This window comes from Carassius gibelio, chromosome A3 (genome assembly GCF_023724105.1).
Source record: "Carassius gibelio isolate Cgi1373 ecotype wild population from Czech Republic chromosome A3, carGib1.2-hapl.c, whole genome shotgun sequence".
Classification (NCBI taxonomy): domain Eukaryota; kingdom Metazoa; phylum Chordata; class Actinopteri; order Cypriniformes; family Cyprinidae; genus Carassius; species Carassius gibelio.
In genome coordinates this window covers 29,791,551-29,816,731 of record NC_068373.1, presented here as the reverse complement: position 1 = coordinate 29,816,731, position 25,181 = coordinate 29,791,551, and the positions used below count along the sequence as shown (strand labels likewise).

The 25,181-nt window shown below is 37.9% G+C and overlaps 2 protein-coding genes and 2 long non-coding RNA genes across 5 annotated transcripts in view; 2 read left to right on the top strand and 2 right to left on the bottom strand.

Annotated features, from left to right (window-relative positions):
• Positions 1-3,038, bottom strand: part of LOC127941962 (riboflavin-binding protein-like) — a 7,373-nt gene extending 4,335 nt beyond the window's left edge. The window contains exons 1-4 of the mRNA XM_052537453.1: positions 2,930-3,038; positions 1,699-1,878; positions 1,464-1,548; positions 110-238 (exon numbers count right to left, since the gene is read on the bottom strand). Of these exons, the coding sequence (XP_052393413.1) occupies positions 110-238; positions 1,464-1,548; positions 1,699-1,855 (371 nt within the window). The 5' untranslated portion in view covers positions 1,856-1,878; positions 2,930-3,038. The remainder of the gene's footprint in view (positions 1-109; positions 239-1,463; positions 1,549-1,698; positions 1,879-2,929) is intronic.
• LOC127941968 (uncharacterized) overlaps positions 1-6,021 on the top strand; it is an 8,970-nt gene extending 2,949 nt beyond the window's left edge. Inside the window, exon 3 of the long non-coding RNA XR_008149237.1 lies at positions 5,272-6,021. This is a non-coding gene — a long non-coding RNA (uncharacterized LOC127941968). The remainder of the gene's footprint in view (positions 1-5,271) is intronic.
• Positions 5,849-11,739, bottom strand: LOC127941973 (uncharacterized). Its single transcript, XR_008149238.1, has 2 exons — positions 9,165-11,739; positions 5,849-6,675 (listed from the first exon to the last, which is right to left on the bottom strand). It is a non-coding gene; the product is annotated as an uncharacterized LOC127941973 (long non-coding RNA).
• LOC127941944 (microtubule-associated serine/threonine-protein kinase 1) overlaps positions 11,716-25,181 on the top strand; it is a 35,267-nt gene continuing 21,801 nt past the window's right edge. The window contains exon 1 of one of the 2 annotated variants that reach the window (XM_052537441.1): positions 11,716-12,321. In XM_052537441.1, coding sequence (XP_052393401.1) covers positions 12,283-12,321 — 39 coding nt within the window. In that variant the 5' untranslated portion in view covers positions 11,716-12,282. The remainder of the gene's footprint in view (positions 12,322-25,181) is intronic. The other variant, XM_052537437.1, reaches the window with a different exon arrangement.

Genomic DNA, 25,181 nt, shown 5'->3' with positions numbered 1-25,181 from the left:
ACCAACAGCTAAACTGGTAAATGATGAAGAACCTAAGAATCTTTCCTGTCAATCAAAGCTTATGGCCTTGGGCCCAAGACAGAGTGTATTTATGAAGATGAAGCCTCACCAGTCTCTGCAGAAGCTGTGGCACAGAGGCACCGCCTTCAGGGAGGAGTCTCGATGTGGGTGTGTCCAGCGAGCAGCATCAGGAGAACAGCGGTAAAAACAGGCGACGCGCTTCAGGAAAGACTCACAGCTACAGAGAGACACAGGATGGTAAACATCACATCAAGGCAACATTTTAGTTCACACTAGAGTCCTGCGCGGGACTGATTTCTTAATCCTGCTCTCGCTAAATTTCTGTCTTCCACTGTATATTTTCACGCATCTGGGAGCTGATATCAGTAAACGGGGTACTGAAATCGCTTTTGAATGAGCGCTCACTGTTCATTTTCACTTTCGATTTTGCGATCATGAAAGGGAGCACATCTTACAAGACATTTGTCATGGAGCTCAGGATCTGTTGAGAAGCAAATCCTCCAGCATGGTCTTATCAGTCATCTCTTCTTACTCTCGACTGACTCCCGCAGCTTGTGAATGGAGCAGAGCACGCGCTTTAAGTTTATAATTTTAGTGCACGCTTTTTTCCACAAAAATTAGGGACAGTGTCGAGGTAAGCGATTAATGTAATCTGTTTATGACCAAACACAGTGTAACATGGACTACTGCAGCAAGCCCAGTGTTCATGTAGCTCCATTATTCTTGCTATTCACAGAATCGTGGGAAGACGAGACCCAGGCTAGGTTTTTTGACGCCCATTCCTGCAAGATTCATATTGGGTCCCGCGGGATTAAGAAATCATATATATATATATATATATATATATATATATATATATATATATATATATATATATATATATATATATATATATATATATATATATATATATATATATATACATACATTAATAAAATACTTTACAATGTAAATAAATAAACGAACAAATAAAATAATAATTAAAATAAATGAATAAATACATAAATAATGTTATCATAAAAATGACCTAAAAGATAAACATGGATAAAAATAATTAAATAACCAATTAACTAAATATATTAATAAACATAATTTTAAAATATAAATAAATAAACTAGCAAACATTAATTAGTTCAAATAAATACATAAAACATATTATAATAGACATAACTAAAATATAAATAAAAATAAATTTAAAAATAGACAAACTAACAAACATGGACTAAAAAGTAACTGAATATAAACTAAATAACTAAATAAATATAGAAATTAAGATTAATTTCAATAAATATTTACAGTTTTTAAAAATCACCCTTTATACTAATAAAATAATAATAATAATAATAAAGTTTTATTAAACACTTATACACTTAAACCTGCTTGTGAAGTCATTCCCAGTGTTATTTTAATCCTATTTTATTAAAGATAAATCAGAGACTTACAGAGGGCTGAGGAGACCACACTTATCCCAGAAAGACTTGTCCTCGCTGGACAGATCCTGGACATCTGTCTCTGAACAACACGAGTCTGGACAGAGACACACACATTCACAAACTACAGACCATACAGTCCCAACTCTACTTGGGAAATAGACATGAAAGTTTTTAATAATCTGATCTCGACTAGTGTTGAATCAGCTGTGTGTGTTTGTAAGATGACTATAAAGAGTGCACACACTCTCCCTGTAGAGCGAGCACTGCTTCAGATGACGCTCTGGACTGGGCGTGGCCTTGTGTCTCCCGTCCCGTAGACACGCCCCCTCGTGACTCATGACAGCGGCAGCCAATAGACTCGTGAGGAGGGCGAGGCCGAGCAGAACTCTAGACACGCCCATTTTCACCTGTGTTTACGTTTAAGCTGCAAGAAATAATCGAGGATGAGAAAACACTCCATAACAACTCTCATTAACTGGTGTTATGATGCTGCGGAATGACATAAATTTTATAAAAACCTTAATCATTTATATTCTGCTTCATAATGACATAAAAGATAAACACTGAGAGCTGAGATCATTTGATGTGTTCATATTCTTATTCCTGCCTAAATTCCACAAGCGAGTTTTAGAGGAATTCCCGCCATAATGACGTCACGATTTGGAATCAATTCTATTGGAATCTTCCACAAATCAAATAAGATCCTGCTGGACAAACTGAAATTCTTAAAATAACATTTGAAAATGAAGCATTTGTTTATCCAGCATGATAGTACCCAATTCTCAGACTCTGATGTTCTTCCTTAAGGATTATAATAAGCACGGAAATAAAATAAAATAAAATAAAATATGCTAATCAAATAACTGAATTTCTAAAAATATAAAGCAAAAATAATTTGTTTATCCAAGAGGATCGTGGTTGTTTGTGCTTCCTTTAAGATTATAATAAGCATAAATAGATTAATAAATTAATTAATTAATAATTAAAATAAAATAAAATAGGATAAAACTAAAATGAATCAATCAATCAATTCATAAACACTGTGTGTATGTGTGTGTGTTTTAGTTTAGGCCCAGTTTAAATCTGGCCACTTTCTTTGCTCTAGAAAAGATGTGACGTCTACAGAAACTTTCAGTCAAACTGGAATCCTCATTACAGTGATGAAAACATTCAGTTCAACATATAAACTTTGATAGATAGCATCGTGTCTATAGAAAAGAAGTTTCCCATCTTCCTGTGCTACTCATAATAATGTCCTTTAACTGTGTCACGCAGTCCTGCCTAGGAGGATGACACACACACACACACACACACACACACACACACACACACACACACACACACACACACACACACACACACACACACACACACACACACACACACAGATTTACTCCAGTACACACAACAAACACCTTGTTGGCTCTTCTAAAGCACAAAATGACTGTTTATATGTCCATAAAACTGCTTCATACCTGATAGTGGAGCGTGCACGTCTGCTGTGAGTGTCTGATTCTCTCGGTCTGATCCACACACACTCCTTACCCAGAGCTGGAGACGAAGGACATCTCCATGACAACAGCCCTCCCTCCCTCCCTCCCTCTCTCTCTGACACTCACACACACACACACACACACACTCACACACACACACACACACACACACACACACACACACACACTTGTCATCGGGTTGATCTCAATGAGTGCAGTTCTCAAAGAAACATAATAAAAGCAATAACAGCCTACTGTAAACAGAGTCAAAACAAAGACACATTGATAATGCTCTCTAATGAGAACAGCACAGAGGCTTTATTTCATTTGACCTTGCTTCTAAATGCATCTGAGTCACTGCACCTGCTGGCTGTGTTTTCTGTTGTTTTGTTTTCCCCAAAACCTGGGTACAGTATCTGACAGTGACTGGAGGTGAATCTGGGGGAATTAGGATAATCTGGGACGTCTAAGCTTCTTGTCCCATCACGAGCATGTCAACACCAACGTATGGTGTAGCTGCTCTAAAGTCTCGCTTGTCAATCTAAACTGATGAGATAAACTGCAAAAGTGCACAAGAAATGAAACGTGTTGTAAAGTACTACTCAAAATTCACAAAAACAACACAATGCATATGAATTGCAGGGTTAGTATAAGAAACAAAACACTGAAACCATTAAAAAAATGTTTTGTTACTTGAAATCAAATAAATATTTACTGAAATGAGATAAAATTTAAAAACTTTTTTTTTTATCAGTTAGTTGCCAAAACAACATTTCTTGGTTTCATTTACTTTATGGTGTACTGAAATAAAACAGTATAATACATAATATATATATATATATATATATATATATATATATATATATAAACAATAACAACACTGTACAAAAAAAAAGAAAAAACGTAAAACTGTACATTACAAGGAAAATCAGTATTACAAGTAAATATCAATAACAGTCTTAAAAATCTCACATTTAATTTAATGTTACTTATTGTTTCTTTGTAATTTTAGGGAAAATTTACAAGCAATTATTAGTATAATTTTGGAAAAAATGGTGTATAAACTATTTTCACTTAGAAATTGTGAGTAAATTTAACAAACAGTTACAAAGAAATGGCAATTTTGAGGTAGTACACACACACACACACACACACACACTCACATTTGCTAAAACTTTCAATTAAATATAAAATACAAAAATAAAAACTAGATCAATGGTCAAATGCTTGTCTGATATATTTCATGGAATATGAGATATTTCTGAGAGCAGAAAGCAGCCGTTTGCAGTGACCATGAGATGTTTTCTCTCAGCAGACACTGGGGGCTTGTTTTGCTGGTCTTTCCGTCTCTAATCTTCCTTCTGGAATAATCCCACCTCCGTGCGCTGCTTTAAGACGTTTTTGGCCCTAAACGCAAACCCTGTGCCCTAGTTAGAGAGCTGAGAGGATTCAGCCTGAAACACACACAGAGCTGCGGGACGTCTCTGAATGTGTGTCTTCTCTCTTGTCATCAGCTGTCAGAGCGATTCACAGTGATACAGACGCTTTCGTAAGCAGGGGCTCCAGTGTTTTATTTTGGGTCTGAGCACAGCAGACAGAAGCTGTTAGCCTTTGGTCATCTGAGCTGGAATAATAATCCTTTGTATCAAATCTATTCATGGATGAGCTGTTGTGTTGGTCTGGAGAGGTCACTCACATTATGACGACGGGACCGCCGCTAATTGCACTGCATTTCTTCTGTCATTCAGAGCTGGTTTTGCTTGTATGGACTGATTGGACTTGGTTTTCACCATTTCTTACCTAAAATACACAGCTTCATGGCCTACAATGTGTCAATATCTGTCGCAAAAACTAAAAGTACTGCTACTGTGGGCATGGTACTGTGGTAACACTATAGTATTTTTCAAGTACCTTTGAATGCCATCATATGTAGTTTTATTCAAAAGTTCAATAATCCAATCTACAAAGGAATTTGTGCACAGAGTTAATTTGTTACCATCTGACTGTAGCATTTTATAAGTCCCGCCAGGATTTCCCTTTTTGCAATATTTGCATTAAAATAAACAAAGGTACTACAGAAACAGAATAAACAAATGTATCAAATCAAACTCCATGAATTCAATGATGATTCTTATTAAAGCTAGATATTCAGAAGTGAGTAACTTTCTATTTCTCTTTAGTTTTTTATGACTTTTATTCAGAGGATAAATTAGGCTGCTGTCACTTTTTTTATTTTTTATGAGAGACTCTTTGGGCTGGCTCAGATGTTCATCCACCATTTCAAACGAATGTTTCTGCATGCATAGAGTTTCTTCACTTCACAGATCAATATAAATCATCATTAGAGCGCCCTCTGCTGGCCGGCCTGACAGTGAGCGGTACTGCGCTCCATCTAGAGGTGGACTGAGGAAGTGCAGCACAGGTCAGGTCACTCAAGACCATTCATCACGATTTCTCCTGTTGACTGACAGTTTGGGATTTAAAATTGTATTTTAAAATTTAAATTAAAAGTCTCTTTGTGGAATAAACCCCAAACCTCTAACACAAAATATTAAAGTATTAAAATAAAACATCATGTGTCTTGTTGAAGAGAAGTGTGTTGTTCCTTCACAAAGTGTTTTTGTTTTATTCCAGTGGGTAACCACTAAGAACAGCCAGCAGATACGTGCTTAAAACCACCCAGAACTCCCTAAAAATGTTCTGAAAGCAACACTATCATTGCTCTGTGTCTCTATCCCTGTATTTATGGTGTGGACTTTTCTATTCTTATGGAATTGGAGCGTTTATTATAACATTATCTGTTTAGTTATCGTCTTTGGAAAGACTTTGGAAGTTTGAAAGGGCCTTGGCATTGAGTTTTGCACATGTAAATACCACTCACATTGACTTCAGAGGAAAATCTAGTTTTTAAATGACCTTTTATTCTGAAGGAATCTGCAGTTGTCAAAAAAATAAACAAACAAACAATCTGTTCTTGTAGCATGCAAATGAATCACGATATTATTTAATCACATCTGTCTTCATTCATCTTAAATAACATTATATGCTTCATGAAGAGCATGACTAATAAAGCAAAGTCAATCAAGCTTTACACAATGTATTAAACATTTTATTATCATTTCTGTACATTGCAATAAACAAATGACACTTCATTTAAAAAAAAAAACTGTCTGTGTATCACAGTGCTTCACTATGGGAATGAAATCAACAAACTGATTTCAATCAGATATCAGTAAAAAGGCCTGATATCTGTTTCCCTGTTCTTGACTTAATTATTCAGCATCACAGTGAAAAATCATCTCTTCAAAGTTTGCATGGATGTATCGACCCGAACCTTGGGGACAAGTACGCTGCCAAAGTGTGACAAACTTCACAAAGTCTCTCCAAGGTCCATGTCTGTATCAGATGACAGCAGCGTTCGATGGGGCACTCCGAGTCAGTTTCCAGATGCTTTCAATCTCTCCTCCTGGATCTTTTTGCCGCAGTTCATGGCCAGAGTTGCAACGGCGTACGAAGACAGAATCACGATGGTGCTCCCGACGAAATGAGAGGAGGCTCCTCTCGGCATCACACGGACCGTCCTGTGGGGGTAAACCGCGTCTGGGACCCTCACGCTCACCGACTGGATCACGGGCTCCATGTGTGCTCAGGTAGAGACAGCTGGTCGATGTGAACAACACGAGACCTCTTTATAAGAGCCATGACGGACTCTCAAGACACGTCAGATCCTGACGGGAAACACAGGATGAGAAACAGATAGCCATGTGCAGGGTCATAGACGCCAGGATCTTAATAATTTAAGCTCATTAGTTACGGGAAAAGAGGCACACAGGTAAACAGCTCTGACATCAGGAGTGTGAAACTATTTACTCTAAAAGTTGTTTATAACTCATGTGAGGGCAAGGAAAGCATATAGAACTCTTAACCACAAGGTCATGGGTTCGATTCCCAAGAAAATGCATAATGCCAAATGCATAAATTGAAATGATATATTAATATTTTCTCCATTTATTTTACACAGACGTATTAGAAAAAAGATAATAAATACAAAGAAATCAAAGCAGTTAAGGTTAAATTTAAAAAGATTGAAAAAATAATAATAAAAAAAAAAAAAAGCTATTAGTAACAAATTAAAAGAATAAATAATTAACAATTTAAGAATAAAATCAGGTAAAAAAAAGTATATTTAAAAATGGATTACATTAATATTTTATTGTTAAATATTCTGAAAGAATTCTGAAGATTCTAGAATGTGTTGTTGCTAGGATACTAATCTGTTTCTAAGGTGTTCTGAGTTTTGTTGTTGTTATTTGTTTACCTCCTGACTGTGTGAAACTATCCTTCACCCTTGCTTCACTCTGTGATACTTGAGTCTTCATGGCTCAGGTTTCTCTTCAGCATAAATCTGTTTTTGTTTATACACTTATATTCACATTTACACCATATAAAAACTTATAAGATGAATTTGAGTGTCTAAACAGTGGGTGAGGTCACCAGAGGTCATGTCTGTCATACAGCAGGTGTAGTGTGTGTTTCACACCTGAGATGTGTGCTGAAGGATCAGTTACATTTACATTTATACATTTAGCAGACGCTTTTATCCAAAGCGACTTACAGTGCATTCAGGCTAACATCATGTGTTCCCGGGGAATCAAACCCCCAACCTTGCGCTTCATAGCGCAATGCTCTACTAATTGAGCTACAGGAACACTTAACTGTCTGTTAACTGTCTGAACACTGTGGACACTCATCTGTGTATCAGGGACAAACAGATTGCAGTGAGGTTTTATTTTTATTTATTTTTTTGTTGCATGAAAGTAGGAAAAGGCCAATTCTAACAAATGTATGAGTTTACACTGAATTCTCTTATAAATGTCACAGCAGGATCATGTGGGTTGGTTTGTACGTGAGCAGTACATCTGTCCCGTGTTTGTCCATTCATTCATTTGACCTGCTGCAGATCACTTCTGTCAGCTCTGAATTAAACTCAGTCTCATTCTGCAGGCCAAGCTGCTTTACTGTCTGACCACACACACACACACACACACACATACACACACACACACACACACACACACCATGTAAAATAAGATCCCCACTGTGTTTCTATTAATGCACTTGTCTTTTAGGTTAAAATAAATGATTTAGACTTGGGTTTTCTGGGACACTTTGTGAGGTCACCGATGCTTTGGCCTTCGCTAGTTTGAATGAATTTTTTTTAAATATTTAAATTCAAGTCAGGTTTGACCAATATTGAGAAAAAATTATTAATCTTCTTCATCATACATATTTAAAAAAGTAATTACTCTGACAGATTAATACTGATGGTTTATTGGTGAAGCTCATGAAGAAAAATCATATATTAAAAAAATAAATAAAATTGAAGCAAACAAATAATACTAAAAATGTCTAAACCATGTCTTATTAATATATAATTTTCTTGCATTCTTTTTTTATAATATGAAATAATATCAATCTTAATTTGCAATTAAAAAATATGGTATGTTCTATGAATAAGTGCAGTAAACCTAAAACCTATTTGCACCACAAACCAGTGTGATTATGATTATGATTATACATAAAATAATATGACAACAATCAGTTTGCAATATCAAGCAGCATAACGAGCTGTTTTGTATGTGCATACACTGTTTTGATCACCGTTAAATGATAAATAAAACACAAAGTGTGCCAAACCATACAACCATATTTTATTAAAGGGGCAGTATCTACGACCAGAAGAGGTCGCGCGTGCACAACGGCAGAAGTATTCCATGACGCTCGTGCACAACGGGAACTCTTGTAAGCCCCAGGGGGCAAGGAACTCGACCGGAAGTTGAAGTCTGGTGGGGGCTGCCATCTTTTAGCAGAACTTCACTTGCGTTAGCATTCCCATTGACTCCCATTCATTTTGGCGTCACTTTGACAGTGAATAACTTTACATCTGAGGCGTTTAAAGACTCTGTTTGTCCATTATTTATTTCTAAAGATACACAACAATGTATAAAGGGCTCCATTACCTTCTACTGTATGTTACATTATGGACCCGTATAAACAGTTTTTGTAAAAAATAGGCTAACGATTGCGTCATAACCACTCAGCTCTCTGTCGCATTACCGTACAGACAGGTGGAGAAGCTCGCAGGCAATTAACTTAACATGGCGTACTGGCGTTACATTTTAAAATACTATACAAAATAATTAATCAGAATACTTACTCCTGCTCACTCACGCCAAAGAACTCCCCGCTCAAGCTCGCTGTCTCTGCAAGATTAACGATGGCAGTTTGCACGCACAGCTACTAGAAGATTTACATCTGTCAGACAGGTTGCTGACGTCGTCAAGCTTCGTTTGAGTCTGCGCGTCAGAAACGGAAGTGCTAAAAAACGCTAAAAATGGGCTTCACTTGTCTCAATTGAGTTCCAATGGGGTCGCTGTGTCCATTTCTTTTACTGTCTATGGTTCGGAGCGGGATCGCGAATCATCTTAATCAGTTCGGGAGTTCGTAGTGGGTTCGCGAATCATTTGAGTCAGTTATGGGGATCGCGAATCATTTAAGTCAGTTCGGGAGTTCAAAGCGTGTTCTCGAATCATTTGAGTCAGTTTGGGGATCGCAAATCATTTGAATCATTTCGGGAGTTCGGAGCGGGATCACGAAAAATTTGAATCGGTTCGGGAGTTCGTAGCGGGTTCGCGAATCATTTGAGTCAGTTCGGGAGTTCAAAGCGGGTTCGCGAATCATTTGAGTCAGTTTGGGGATGTGTGCCTGCTTTGCCATAACATTTGTTTGCTTTATTTTCTTTAGTTTTTTTATATCTCTTGCTACTTATGTATGATAATGTGTACAGGTTCTGGTCATATAATTAGAATATCATAAAAGGTTTATTTATTTCACTAATTCCATTCAAAAAATGAAACTTGTATATTATATTTCTTCATTGCACACAGACTGATATATTTCAAATGTTTATTTCTTTAAATTTTGATGATTATAACTGACAACTAAGGAAAATCCCAAATTCAGTATCTCAGAAAATTAGAATATTGTGAAAAGGTTCAATATTGAAGACACCTGGTGCCACACTCTAATCAGCTAATGAACGCAAAACACTGCAAAGCCTTTAAATGGTCTCTCAGACTAGTTCTGTAGGCTACACAATCATAGGGAACACTGCTGACTTGACAGTTGTCCAAAAGATGACCATTGACACCTTGCACAAGGAGAACAAGACACAAAAGGTCATTGCAAAAGAGGCTGGCTGTTCACAGAGCTCTGTGTCCAAGCACATTAATAGAGAGACGAAGGGAAGGAAAAGATGTGGTAGAAAAAAGTGTACAAGCAATAGGGATAAACGCACCCTGGAGAGGATTGTGAAACAGAACCCATTCAAAAATGTGGGGGAGATTCACAAAGAGTGGACTGCAGCTGGAGTCAGTGCTTAAAGAACCACTAAACACAGACGTATGCAAGACATGGGTTTCAGCTGTTGCATTCCTTGTGTCAAGCCACTCTTGAACAACAGACAGTGTCAGAAGCGTCTCGCTTCAAAAAGGACTGGACTGCTGCTGAGTGGTCCACAGTTATGTTCTCTGATGAAGGTAAATGTTGCATTTCCTTTGGATATCAGGGTCCCAGAGTCTGGAGGAAGAGAGGAGAGGCACACAATCCACGTTGCTTTAGTTCCAGTGGAGTTTCCACAGTAAGTAATGGTGCCATGTCATCTGCCATGTTTTCTGAGGTCCAAGGTCAACACAGCCGTATACCAGGAAGTTTTAGAGCACTTCATGCTTCCTGCTGCTAACCAACTTTATGGAGATGCAGATTTCATCTTCCAACAGGACTTGGAAGCTGCACACAGTGCCAATGCTTGCAGTACCTGGTTTAAAGACTTTTTTTTATTTTTTGTTAATTGGCCAGCAAACTGACCTTAACCCCATAGAAAATCTATGGGGTATTGTGAAGAGGAAGATGCGATATGCCCGACCCAAGAATGCAGAAGAGCTGAAGGCCACTATCAGAGACACCTGGTCTCTCATAACACCTGAGCAGTGCCACAGACTGATCCACTCCATGCCACGCTGCATTGCTGCAGTAATTCAGGCAAAAGGAGCCCCAACTAAGTATTGAGTGCTGTACTTGCTCATACTTTTCATGTTCATACTTTTCAGTTGGCCAAGATTTCTAAAAATCCTTTCTTTGTATTTGTCTTACGTTATTTTCTAATTTTCTGATACTGAATTTGGGATTTTCCTTAGTTGTCAGTTATATTCATCAAAATAGAAAGAAATAATAATAATAATAATATTTGAGATAGGAATTTTGGGTTTTCGTGAGCTGTATGCCAAAATCATCAGTATTAAAACAATAAAAGACCTGAAATATTTCAGTTGGTGTGCAATGAATCTAAAATATATGAAAGTTTAATTTTTATCATTACATTATGGAAAATAATGAACTTTATCATAATATGCTAATTTTTTTAGAAGGACCTGTATATCAGTATGTGTGTAAAGAATGAATATACAATTTTAACTTTTTGAATGTAATTAGTGAAATAAATCAACTTTTTGATGCTATTCTAATTATATGACCAGCACCTGTATAATGGAAAAATAATTTGATTTTTTTTTTGTCTATCATCTGATTTAATCTTTATAAAAAAAGGCTGGCTTTACATTAATGTAGATTAAGACGTTTAAATGATCCAAAACACTATGTGGCGCTATGCTTAGTAAGATGACGCTACTGCTGTGACGTAGGGTATCTTCTTCCGGTGGCTACACTCCCTCTTGCTCTTTTGTCAGTTTAGAAGGCGATGAGCGATCCATACAGATCAGTGGCCACCCCTCAGTCTGCTCAGTGCCAGATATGCGCTCATCTGTGCCCCTCCATCTGGTCGTGCCTAGCGGTGTCCAAAAACGTTGTTCTGGATCTATCGAATGACGTCCTCACGCATAAAATGCCAAACATGTATTGCGTAATAATATATAATAATTAATAAAATGCCTCGTTTTATAATAATAACGCTCCAAAGAGACAGATAAACATCCCGGAGGCAGAGAGAGAGGATGACATGAATGAACTGAGAGCGAGAGAGAGGTGCTAAAAGGAGCGGACGCGGTAGCAGTGCGTCATCGTGTTGACGATCTCGCGCAAGTTCCTTTATGGTTTCGCAGGCATGCGTTCAGTGCTCGTGCTTCTGCGGGATGCGAGCATCACAGATCCTCGTTCAGCCTTTAGTACGAGTATGATAACGTTCTAGATGGACCCGAGCGGAGTGAGTCTCCACTGATCCCCGCAGCAGGAGCAGCAGCGTGTCCTTCGCCGCACGCGACATGGATGATTCGGGAGTAATCAGGCGCAGGCGGCTCCAGGTCAGAGATGCATGCCTTTAGACACATTACCATGTTTACTAGACACGCACAAGCCCAGCTAACACAAATACATAGCTGTTCCGTAACTGCAAAGTAATCTGGTGACGAAAGTTACATCGTGGCAACGGGAAAAGTGAAAGGTGCGTGCGTATACGTCACCACAACGTAACTTGTGATGTTGCCAGTAAGTAACTGCGACGTCGTGGATCGGTAGTTGTGTGCTCGTAATTAGCTGCTGTTTTATTATTATTATTTTTTTATATACAATTATTCCATTTCTATGGGCGGGCATTCAGAAGTTTAACCTAATGTATGTCCTCATATGCCCAAACTATTTTAAAGGCTGTTTCAACAGCTGTGAATTACGAATTGACTTAAACAGTCCCCCTCTTTGGAAAAGCATGGTATTGACTCAGAATAGGCTACATACAATTATTTTTGCTTCTCGACAGAGCAACATACGCATAAAAACTGAGCCGTATTGGATCGGACTGTCTATGGCAAGCCGTTTTAGCGTTTAAACCTTGGATTTGAATATCCATAAATATAATTACGGATAGTCACAATTGTAATTCCAGAAATCTATATTGCAATTATGATTCGTCGTAATTTGAATGAAGATATTTACAATTTGATTATGACTAGTCGTAATATCCATTGAAGATATTTACAGTGCTATTACGACATAATAGCATAATAACGACATAATCTTCCATTGGCATCCATTAAAAAATATTTTCAGATATCTTCAAATTACTTTTGATTAGTCGTAATTCCAATCCAAGATATCTTTAAATATGATTTGCCTAGTCTTAATTTTAATAAGATGTATATCAAATTACAATTTGACTATTGATAATTTAATTAGATATTTCATCAAATTAGTTTTAACTAGTAGTAATTCCAATTCATGATATCTTTACATTTGATTTGACTAGTCAAAATACATTTTAAAATATCTTCGATTATTATTTTTTAATGTATCCAAAACACATTTGTAGATATTTGCAATTAATTTATGACTAGTCAAATTACAGTTGTAGATATATTGAATTTGAATTAAGACTAGTTAAAACCCATTTATATATGACTGCACTTTAATTATGGATATCCCAATTAGATTTTTGAGGAATAACTATATTTAGAGATATCTGAATTTAGGTTTGTGTCTAGGCATAATTGCAATATAGATATCTGGAATTAACAAGTTGACTAGTCAAAATAAGTTTATAGATATCTACAATGTGCATTAGGGCTGCACAATGTGTTGTTTAAGCATCGATATCGCGATGTACAAATCCACGATAGTCACATCTCGGGATGTGCGATGTAGGCTGTCATAGTTGATCCGTTATTCATTAATTGTCTGGGCCGAAGAGCGCGCGTGAGAGAGAGAGAGCTTGAGCGTGCGGCCGGCGACACACTAGATGCGTGGTGCAAGCGTCTCAGCTGCGTGGCATGTCCGTTTTTAATTTGGCTCCCATGTTAACAGGTTAGAGCTTGCAGACTGCCTGAGCCGCGTGGAAAACACGTGCATTCTAGAAATAGAGCCAACGCCTATTTATATTGCACCTGTCACCGGCCTGAGAGAGAGAGCGCGCGTGCAAAGCGAGCCCTGGCCGCACGCTCAATGTCTTCAAACAACACGAGCGCTGTCTTGCTCTCTCTCCCTCGTGCATATTAATCAATTGACACGATGGTGTAGATGTTTAAATCATTTAAAATGAGAATTTAAGTTTGCTCACCCCATTTTTGTTTGTAAGAATATTTTTTTTATTTCATATCGCAATATATATCGCAGAAAAATAAAATATCGCAATGTAAATTTTTCCCAATATCGTGCAGCCCTAATGTGCATGCAAATACACCTTCGTTGAGCCCCACCTTAAATGTTTTATTAAACCAATCCTAGCTTGGAAACTGTTGTCATCCGCAATTTTATCTAAGGTCCTGCCTCTTTGGGTAATTTTAAACTGTTTTATACAGAAGTAATTCAAAAGTATGAAATGTAGCTGGAGCATGTGTAGAAGTGGTAGGCTGTAGAGAGAGGACTTGAATAGGCTTTTGTCCTGTTCTATATTGTAATGTTAAGACGTGTGTGTGTGTGTGTGTGCTGTAGATTAAATTTTGTTACCCTTTATTTACAAATGAACACATGTTTAAGCCTCATGTCAGCCATTGCAAAATTTTATATAATGTTAAAAGAATCAGAGTGTGTATTGACACTAAGTGCAAATAGCCTGCCTTGTTTACGCTATCCGCCCATCAACATGTGATTAGGATAGTCAAGACTGAAAAGGGGACATATAGTAGTTTAACCTAATTTATGTCCTCATTTGCCCAAAATATTTTAAAAGGCTGTTTCAACAGTTGTGATTGACGAATAGACTTGTTCACTGTCGTGTCACAGCTGTGTGGGCGGAGTCTGCTTGGGGGAAAAACAGTCCTTTCCTCCTTTTTGTTACAAGTAAGGGTGTGTATGCTAACATAGAATAAAGAGCTTGAGGAGTGTCTTAAACAAATGAGGAGTTTACTGAAGATAGAAGGAGAATACAGACAATATACTACACTTTAGCTTCATTACATCACAATAACTTACAATACATATACAAATACAATCACGGACGAGGAAGAACTGAACAGACCTGGTATTTAAACACACAGGAAGTAATGAGGGAACTGGAGACAGGTGGGGAATAATCAATTAACAAAACAAGAACAGGAAGAAGACCAAATAAGGAAACAGAAAGTTCATTAAATTAACAGTTCGCCCCCTCCCGGAACGGTGCGTCCTCGCACCGCAAGAGGAATACCAGCGGAGGGAGGGTGGGGGTTCTGGAGGTGGGCGTGGGGCAGACAAGGGGCAGGCGAAGAGGGAGCAAGGAGGTAGGGACCAGGGCGGAGTGGATGGAGGGAGGAGCCATGGAGGAGCCCGGAGCAGGAGGAGCCAGGTGGTCCTCCAGAGACCAGGCAGGATGGAGATCCATGGTGGAGTCGACGGCGAGAGGAGCCATAGTGGAGAAGGGGCCGACGACACCAGGGGGCTGACAGGCGGAGACTGCACCGATGGTTGAGGAGTCCAAGATGGAGCAGCGCAACCGCAGAGCCAGGGTGAAGCCGAGGATCCGGTGGGCCTAGGTGGAGCAGAAGGCTCAGGCGACCAAGGCGGAAGCGGCGCCCTGGAAGACCACTGCAGAGCCGGAGTGACTGAGGATGGAGGGGGAACCCCTGACAGAGCCGGAGGGATGGAGTGACGAGGTGAAGCCAGAGGAAAGGAGTCCCGAGGTGGCGGATGGACGACGAATGACCAAGGTGGAGCCGGAGGGATGAGGGAGTCCTGTGGAGCAGGTGGGATGCCAGGCCACGGTGGAGATGAGGGAGCTAAGAGCCAAAGCGGAGCCGCTGGGTCGAAGGACCGAGGAGGAGTCCAGGGCTCAGAGGCTGGAGGTGGAGACAAGAATTTCACACGCCTAGGCAGAGCTGGAGTCCAGCGGCGAACCATCGCGCCCAGATGGCGCGGACTGAGGGTGAGCTGCGGGACTGACTGGCACCAGCAGAGATGAGGTCAAGGAACTGTCTGGTCCTAGGAGGAGATGAGAGAGGAAGGATGGGAAGAAACACAGGAGGATCAGGGCTGGACGGAACCAGCAGAAGTGGAGCAGGGGAACTGGCAGGTCTAGGAGGAGGTGGGAGAGGGAGGATGGGAGGGAATACAGGAGACACAGGAAATTCAAGGCTGGGCGGAACCAGCAGAGACACAGAAAATTCAGTGCTCGGCAGAACCAGCAGGGAAACAGAAAATTCAGAGCTGGGCGGAACCAGCGGAGACACAGAAAATTAAGAGCTGGACAGAACCAGCGGAGACACAGAACATTCAGGGCTGGGCGGAACCAGTGGAGAAACAGAAAACTCAGGGCTGGGTGGAACCAGCGGAGAAACAGAAAATTCAGGGCTGGGCAGAACCAGAGGAAATGGAGTATAGAAACTGACTGGAGCAGGTAGGAGTGAGAGACTGAGAGGGTATACAGGGGGATCAGGGCTGGACGGAACCAGCGGAAAAACAGGGGATTCAGGAATGATCTCCATAGATCAGTCCATAAGGTCCATAAATTGCTCCATATAATTTCCAGAAACCGAAAACAGCTCACCCTCAGTCACAGAAGTGTGGGCAGAGCTTTCCTCCACGCCCTCGATCTCCACTAAAACTCCCACAACGCACGGTGTTGCCGGCTCTCACACCTGGACAGTTGCGCTCTCGAGGTCCTACTCCCTGTCGGTGAATGGCTCGGGCTCTGCGGCTGCGGTGGGCTCTGGCTCCGTGCTGCGTGATTGCGGCTGGCTGGTCTCTGGGTCAAGAGTGGGGCTGGAGATATCCTCTTCGGCGGTGCAGATGGTCCATGAAGATCCATTTTTCTCCAGCACCCATTCCACAAAAGCGTTTAACAGTTAAATTCTTAAATCTTAAGTAATTCTTGTTAATGTGTTCAAGTGTTGTTCAAGTGTTCATGTCCCTGAGTAATATCTGCATCCACTGAAGTCTGAAGAGAACACAATATGCTAGTAGACAGCTCATTTTGGAAATATAGTTAATATCAGTAATAAGCAGCATGCATGATACAAGGAAGTGGTCGGTAACATTATCACTTTTGAGGAATTATATCTATATCAGTAAGATCGATTCCATGCAATATAATTAAATCTAGAGTATGATTGAAACAATGACTAGCAAGGTGATGTTTAGCTTGACTCCAAAATGGTATAATAGGTCAGTAAACCAGTTCTAATGCATCATTTGTGTTATCAATGTGAATGTTAAAATCTAAGACAATTAGTGCTTTATCAACATTTAACAATAGCTCTGAGAGGAAATCTGCCAATTCTTTTAGGAATTCTGTATAATGCACTGATGATCTATACTCAGTAGCCAGAGCAAGAGACACAATAGATTTATTTTGCATGTCTGACAGTGTAACATTTAAGCAGAAGTATTTTGAATGAGTTAAACCTGTATCCTGTTTTCTGGGTAACATTGAGAATATCGCTATTTATTGTTGCAACACCTCCACCACAACCAGTCTGACAGGGCTCATGCTTATAACAGTTGTTTGGTGGAGTAGACTCATTTAGACCAATATAATCATTTGGTTTTAGCCAGGTTTCAGTCAAGCAGAGTACATCAAAACTATTATCTGTGATCATTTCATTTACAATAACTGCTATGGGTGTGAGTGATCTAATATTTATGAGCCCAAACTTTAAAAATAGTTTTATTGGTTATATGATGTGTATAGAGTCAAGCAGAAGTGAAATGTTGAACAATAACAAAATGTCTTATGACCACTGAGTAATGCCCAAAAATATACCAAGCACAGCAGACACAGGATGTTCTGCTTTTCAATCGCACAAATAAAAGTAGTTTTTATGCATTCAAATAATTAGACATGCCTAATTTGTTAACAATAAACAAGGTGAGAGAAAAAAAGAACATTTCATAAATCCCTAAACACATTTTAATAGATTGATGCTGAATTATATACATTTCATGATACAGAATAATTAGACATGCTTTTGATTAATACAATTTATTTATAACCATTTTAAAAGGATTCCAAAAAAACATGGAATTATTATTAATTTGGGGAGGGGGTGTAAAATGATATGGAATTTGGTTAAAAAATAAAACCGATTTCATAGGGCCCTAGCCTGGTTTTTTGTTGTGGTAATTTGAAGGTCCTCTCAAAAGGTTGTTGGTCTAGTCTAGTGGATAAATAACTGTAGACTGTACGTTTGAACAGCGTACAATAATTTTCTCCCAAATAAAATAATTTTGAACTTATAGTATGATACTTTAGATATTTACGATCCAAAACACTGGTTAACAATATATTATGAAAAGAGAACCGATCAAAAATACATGATGTGAGATCTGATAGGACCATAGACTGTGAAACCAGTGGGGAGTGGTATTCTTTGAAATATCATGGTAATATTCAGTACAATTACATTATAGTGTGTATGGTTTTTTGTAAACGTACTGTAGTATAGAGATAGCATTCTTTGATGTGTCTTGAATGGATATAGTAAACATTGAGCACTATGATATATGTCAAAATACCATGATATTACTATCTGATTCTCTCATTACTACCTAAGGACAGTGTAACCAATGGGAAGTGGTATTCTTTGGAAAACCATGGTATATATCAATGTACTGTATGGTATTAATGCGTTTTTAAACATGTATTATTGTAAAACCATGTTTTTTGGAAATGTACCATGAAAATATAATGGATTTTAGATCTTCAAAGAATACAGAATTTTCATTTTGGTGCATCCCTAGATGTAAGACAACATACTGTATTTAATTTAATATAAATTTAAAGGTCCTATGACATGAAAATTTCACTTTCTGAGGTTTTTTAACATTAATATGAGTTCTCCTATCCTGTATATGGTCCCCAAGTTTCTAGAAATTTGAATCGGTGTAAATTGAGATTTTTCTATCTTTCTCTGCCTTTGAGAAAATGGAAGCTCAATCAGGCTGATCTTGAATCTCCTCGTTGTGACATTGCAACGAGAATTGTTACCTCCCCTTTCTCTGCTTTGCCCGCCCAAATATTTACATAGAATTCAGTCGCAATGTCAGCACAGGGGTTACTAACAGACTTTTATGATATGGATTCGACAGCACTGCCACAAACAGTGAGTAACAGTGTTCATTAATGCCTGATCTGTGATCAGTTTTTTCTGATGGGTAGCTAATCATTCAGGTTCACACAGACTTTCTTTCTAAATCGTTTAATACTGTTTATGCATCAGTGAATCAAGCCAGTGACTGTACGATCAACTTCACGTTGTTTCTCTTAGTAGCATGAAACAAATCTGTTATTTAAATTGAGATTTAACTACAGAGAGCGATCAAAGAACGCTCCCTTTTTTCCGGAGCTGTTACACATCGCGAGTATATCTGCACACTTGCCCAATCAGCCGTTACAATGAATGACGCTGTTATGCTGCACAACGGAGCTCTTACTGTATTCATGTGTTTGCTGTTAGCTGTGGTGAAAGCATTTTGTGAGATAACGTGTTGCAATAATGACGAGATCACTGCATCCACGCGATAAACAGACTCTGTCTACTCAATGCTCATCACTGCAGTCTTTCGTGTGATGGGAAAAGATCGAAAAAATAATTATATAATCAACATTTCCACGATTTGTTAATCTCGACGGCTGTAATAGTAATATATATATATATATATATATATATATATATATATATATATATATTTGAGAGGGGTTTCACATGAACGCATTTCGTATGCAAAGATGTCAGCCAATCACAACAGTTGTGGTTTACTTGGAGTCTCACAGCAGACACGCCCCTTCAAACAGAGCATTCAAGCCAGAGGGCTAATATCAGGATCTAAAAATGCTTTTTATTTCTAAATTTTAAATGTAAAAATCATACTAACAATATAAGTACACCTAAGGAAACATTAAAAAGCATTTAAAGAAAAGGAAATAATCCATGTCATGGGACCTTTAACACTAATTTACTTTCAAATGCCCCAATTGCTGAAATCTCTGAACCAAATTTTTCTACAAGTTCAAGTTGCACTGTAAAATCGCAATATTTTAAAAATCACTAAAATATTGTATCGCGACACTAGGGGTGTGCCGGTTTCAGAATTGGTGATGACAGTTATGACGTGAGTCACTGAAGGTTCATAACATAACCGTTGGGGGGGGCAAAACTCATCATCCGCGCCAAAGTTTTTTGAGCAAATTTCAAAGCCGCAACCGCCTGCCATCCGCTGATTGTTTTGCGGTCTATGGACGATGCAATGCTTTGCTGATGCGAGCCGCAAAAAAAAAGCCATTGTCTGTTCTAGAAAGTATGCAGCAAAGATATTTAATGCTAATATACGAGGCATAGGCCTACGCTGAGTTTCATTTAAGATGAGATGCGCTCTAGTTCACAGTGCAGTGCAAGTGAACGCGGCGCGCTGGTGCTTCCATGTCACGGTTATCATTGTCTGCTATATTTGCTTTTTATTTATTAAAATACATGCAATTGGTTGATGAAACATTTATTGAAATTAAGATAAAATTTGTTCAAAACGAAATTCGTTTTTAAGAAAGGTTTTCTACAAAGCAAAATTTAATGAAGTGGTAAATATCATGTCTGAAGATTTACAAAACTTCATTAAGTGGTAAAAACCATGTCTCCCGATATATTGCACATCTTATGATCCTATCTAAAAAACGAAAATAATTTTTGATAAAAAATGTTTGTAAAAAAATATTTTAATGACACGGTTTTGGCGGTTATATAGTTCTAATGACGGTGTTCAACTATAACCGCCGGTCTCACGGCTATATACTAACCGTCACACCCCTACGTGACACAAGTATCGTTATAATATCGTATCGTGAGGCCTCTGTTGATTCCCACCTTTAGTATTTAGGCATGGACACAGTTTACACAATGAGCAGAACATTTTCAAAAGGAGCTAAACTTAGCCTCACTGAAGGATTGACATGAAGTTCATTTTCATATTCTTACCATCTTTTGGAATGTTAAAATAATCAAATGAGTTAAAATTGACGTCTTTTCCTGTTGTGATAGTTTGCTTTGTGATCCTTTCTCATGCTTCATGACTGCGATGTTTAAAATAATCTCTGTTCAGTCTGACAGAGAGCAGAAGGGCTTCTGCTTGGCTGATCTCTGCTCAGAGTTGTGCAGTTTGTTCCCGATCAGGTCCATCTGTCTGCATGAGTTTGCCAGGCTGCTCTTCTCCACAGGGTTTCTGGGAAGCTTTTACAGCATTTAAGGATGGAAAATTAATAACTGTCTAAAATGAAACACGTGAGTTCCAGATAAACAAACAGATAGCGCGTGTCTAGAGACGAGCTGAAGCCTTCTGCTGCTTTATGTGGAAGACTCTTTTAAAGGGGGGGTGAAATGCTCGTTTTCACTCAATATCTTGTTAATCTTGAGTACTTATAGAGTAGTACTGCATCCTTCATGACTCCAAAAAGTCTTTAGTTTTATTATATTCATAAGAGAAAGATAGTCTGTACCGATTTTTTCCGGAAAAACACGAGCGTCTGTAGGCGTGACGTGTGGGCGGAGCTAAAGAATCACGAGCGCGAATAGGCTTTTGCGTTGAGAGCATGTGGAAACTGTGACATTACCGTGAGGGAAAAACCATCATCCAAAACAAACCATGGCTTACAGTCAGATTCAGTCGTTTATTTATGATCCAGAATCAGATCCCGAGGCTGAAACTGAATGAGAGCAGCAGCAGCAACGACTCGCTCCGAGCGGGGCTCGAACCCGGGTCTCCGGCATGGGAGGGGACGCACTAACAAGGAGGCAGAGATATTTGAAGCAGTTTTACTCACCGCCTGCGGTTCAAACACACGATCGTGACCCTTTTTCGTTGGGATTGCATCATCCTTAAGAAATAAACGATACGCAAATACATCGTCAAACTGGGCCTTGTTTGTAAAACAAGCATCTTCGAAATGCAGGGAACAAACACAAACACTTGCACAACTCCGTTGATGCTCTGTAAAAATAAACTCCATCCACTGGTCCCTTAATGCTGTTTTTTTTGGTAATCTGTGCAGGGTTGTCTTGCCCTGGCAACCAAAACACACTTCTTTTGTGACATTTCGCGACGCTCTCGCTCTGATCAGTGAAGTCTGTTGTGCTCTCAGTGCTCTGCTATACGGGAGCGCGCTCTTCCGGCAGAAGTGCCTCAAGACCCATATAAGGAAATTCCGCTCCATCAGACGTCACACAGAGCCATACTCGAAAAAAACTTTCCGAAACTTGTGACAAACCGGAAGGAGTATTTTTGGAACAGAAATACTCCTTCAAACGTACTACTTAATTTTTTAAACTTTGTCCATGTTTAGCATGGGAATCCAACTCTTTAACAGTGTAAAAAACTCAGTATGCATGAAATAGCATTTCACCCCCCTTTAACATTAACTAATTTAACATCTAAACATTAATGGCAAAGGATGTTAGCTTCATTTGACACAGCAGAACGAAACTGCACACTGAAAATACAGCCTGGTCTCATTGTTTATTCACATGGCAACTGAATACAATTTAATAAAATGTTAATGCCACGATTTCAATTTCATTTGTAATTTAGGAAGCTGCATAAATAACATACCTTTTAGGTGTAGTCTAAAGTAAATGTACGTTTTATATAACCAAGTTTTATGTCAAAGTACATAAATTCTCATGAGATCGCGTTGGAAAATGTCATAAGTTGTAAGTGTTACGTAAAATGCGCTACTTTTATGTCTGGAGTTCATAAGTTGAGGGTGAACCAACTCCAGAGTAAGGTTAGAATAGCCTAATGTTAGCGTAATCTAGTAACAGCGCACATCTTTTTAGGCAAGTACAAGATATGGGCGCCATGTCAATAGAAGTTTTTAGGATGACTGGATTTGTATTAAAATTTATCATAATTTAATAGTGCTGTCAAACTATTAATCGCATCAAAAATAAAAGTTTTTGTTTACTCAATATATATGTGTATGTGTGTGTGTACTATGTATATTTATTATGTATGTATAAAGACACATACAGTATATATTTTGAAAATATTTACATGTCTATATTTGTATTCATGAAATTTATATTATATATAAATATATTTAAAATATATAAACATGACATAAACATGACATTTTCTTAAATATATAAAGTACAGACCAAAAGTTTGGAAACATTACTATTTTTAATTTTTTTGAAAGAAGTTTCTTCTGCTCATCAAGGCTGCATTTATTTGATCAAAAATACAGAAAAAAATTTAATTAGTGATATTACAATTTAAAATAATTGTTTTTACGTTTATTATACTTTAAATTATAATTTATTTCTGTGATGCAAAGCTGAATTTTTAGGGATCATTATCAAATGATCCTTTAGAAATTATTCTAATATATGATGATTCATTATCAAAGTTGGAAACAGTTCTGCTGCTTAATATTTTTTCAGAACATGTGATACTTTTTTAGGATACTTTGATGAATAAAAAGTAAAAAATGTTTTTAAAATATAAATATTTTGTAATAACAATATACACTACTGGTCAGTAATTTGGGGTCAGTAGTTTATTTTTCTTTTTTTTAAATAAAATAAATAATTTTATTCAGCAAGGATGTGTTAAATTGATAAAAAGTGATAGTAAAGAAAATATATTATTAGAATATATATTATTAGAATTATTATTTTTTTGAATAAATGCAGCTCTTTTTAACCTTTTCTTCATCAAAAATATTAGACGACAGAACTGTTTCCAACACTCATAATAAATCAGAATATTAGAATGATTTCTAAATGATCATGTGATCGACTGATGTTACATGTGACACTGAAGGCTGGAGGAATGATGCTGAAAATTCAGCTTTGCATCACAGGATTTTTTTTTTTTTTTAAGTATATTCAAATAGAATTTAAGTATATTCAAATAGAATTTCTGTATTTTTGATCAAATAAATGCAGGCTTGGTGGGCAGAAGAAACTTCTTTCAAAAACATTAAAAATAGTAATGTTTTCAAACTTTTGGTCTGTACTGTATATGCATGTGTTTGTATTTTTGTGTACATCTGCATTTAGGCTAGTTGTTTATATGAGAGAATTCATGAGAGTGCAGAATTCAGTCAGTGATTGCGCAGTGAACAAAACAGTTTCAGCGATGACTCATCTGAACGCCTCTGATTGGACGCTGCATTCATGAACTCAACAGACTCGTGTGTGATTGGTTAGAATGTGCAAAGCTTTAAAAACGTGTAAAAAGAAATATGATGCAACATTAGTGCAGGGCTCCAGACTAAGCTTTTGCACTAGTTGCACTGGTGCGCCTAAAAATTTCCGATCGCATCGCATTTACCACTGCAGTTTTACAAGTTAACTTTTTTTAAATCGCTGTCCATATAGGCAATATTGATTTGTGGGGCTGGGTATCGATTCAGGTGTTCCAGATCGATTCGATTTCGATTCACAAGCTATCAAATTGATTCAATTTCGATTCTCGATTTGATTTCGATTTTCGATTTGATTTTCTATTAGAGCTGTAATCGGGCCTTAAAAGTTAAGCCCAACATGTCCCGAGCCCGACACGTACATTTTGATTGACAGCTTTTTAAAAGCCCGAACCCATTTACAACCCGACATTATTCAAATGTACGCAGCACACCGCTCTTTTGCCTTTTGTCAGGAATGAGTCATTTATACATGGTTTAACATAATTTATACATGACTAACGTAAAAGGCCACTTGGAAGTTTGAACAAAGAAATAAAATAAGTCCTCTGTAACATCGTAACATCTCAGCACTCTATAAATAGCCCTAGGTATAGGCTCGTTTAGCATATAAATAGGCCAACGCACCAATAAAAACAAGTCTTTCTTAAAAAATGTAATCAAGATAATTTATAAATTAAGATGGGTATTTGGCAATAATGAAATGAATTAAGATAAAGGCTCTGCCGGATTTGCTTCGCCATAGCAGCTGACATAATAAAATAATAATGCCAACATTAGCTTATATAGCCTACTCTGTCTACATTATGCATTTAAGACTCAAATAATATTTAGTTATTATTTGAAAAACATTTACTCACCAAGATTAGGTAAGGCCTAAGTGTTTTTTTGGAAGAAAATGATTGAATCCACTGTAGATGGCTTCAGCGCGCTCCTGCGCTCACTGATGGTGCAATCATTATTCACTCATTATTCTCATTATAAACAAGGTCAAAACTTTTCCAAACCTCAGACTTTGCATTAGTTGCTGGTGCTACCAAAACGTAATCGTTAGAAGCAAGCCTC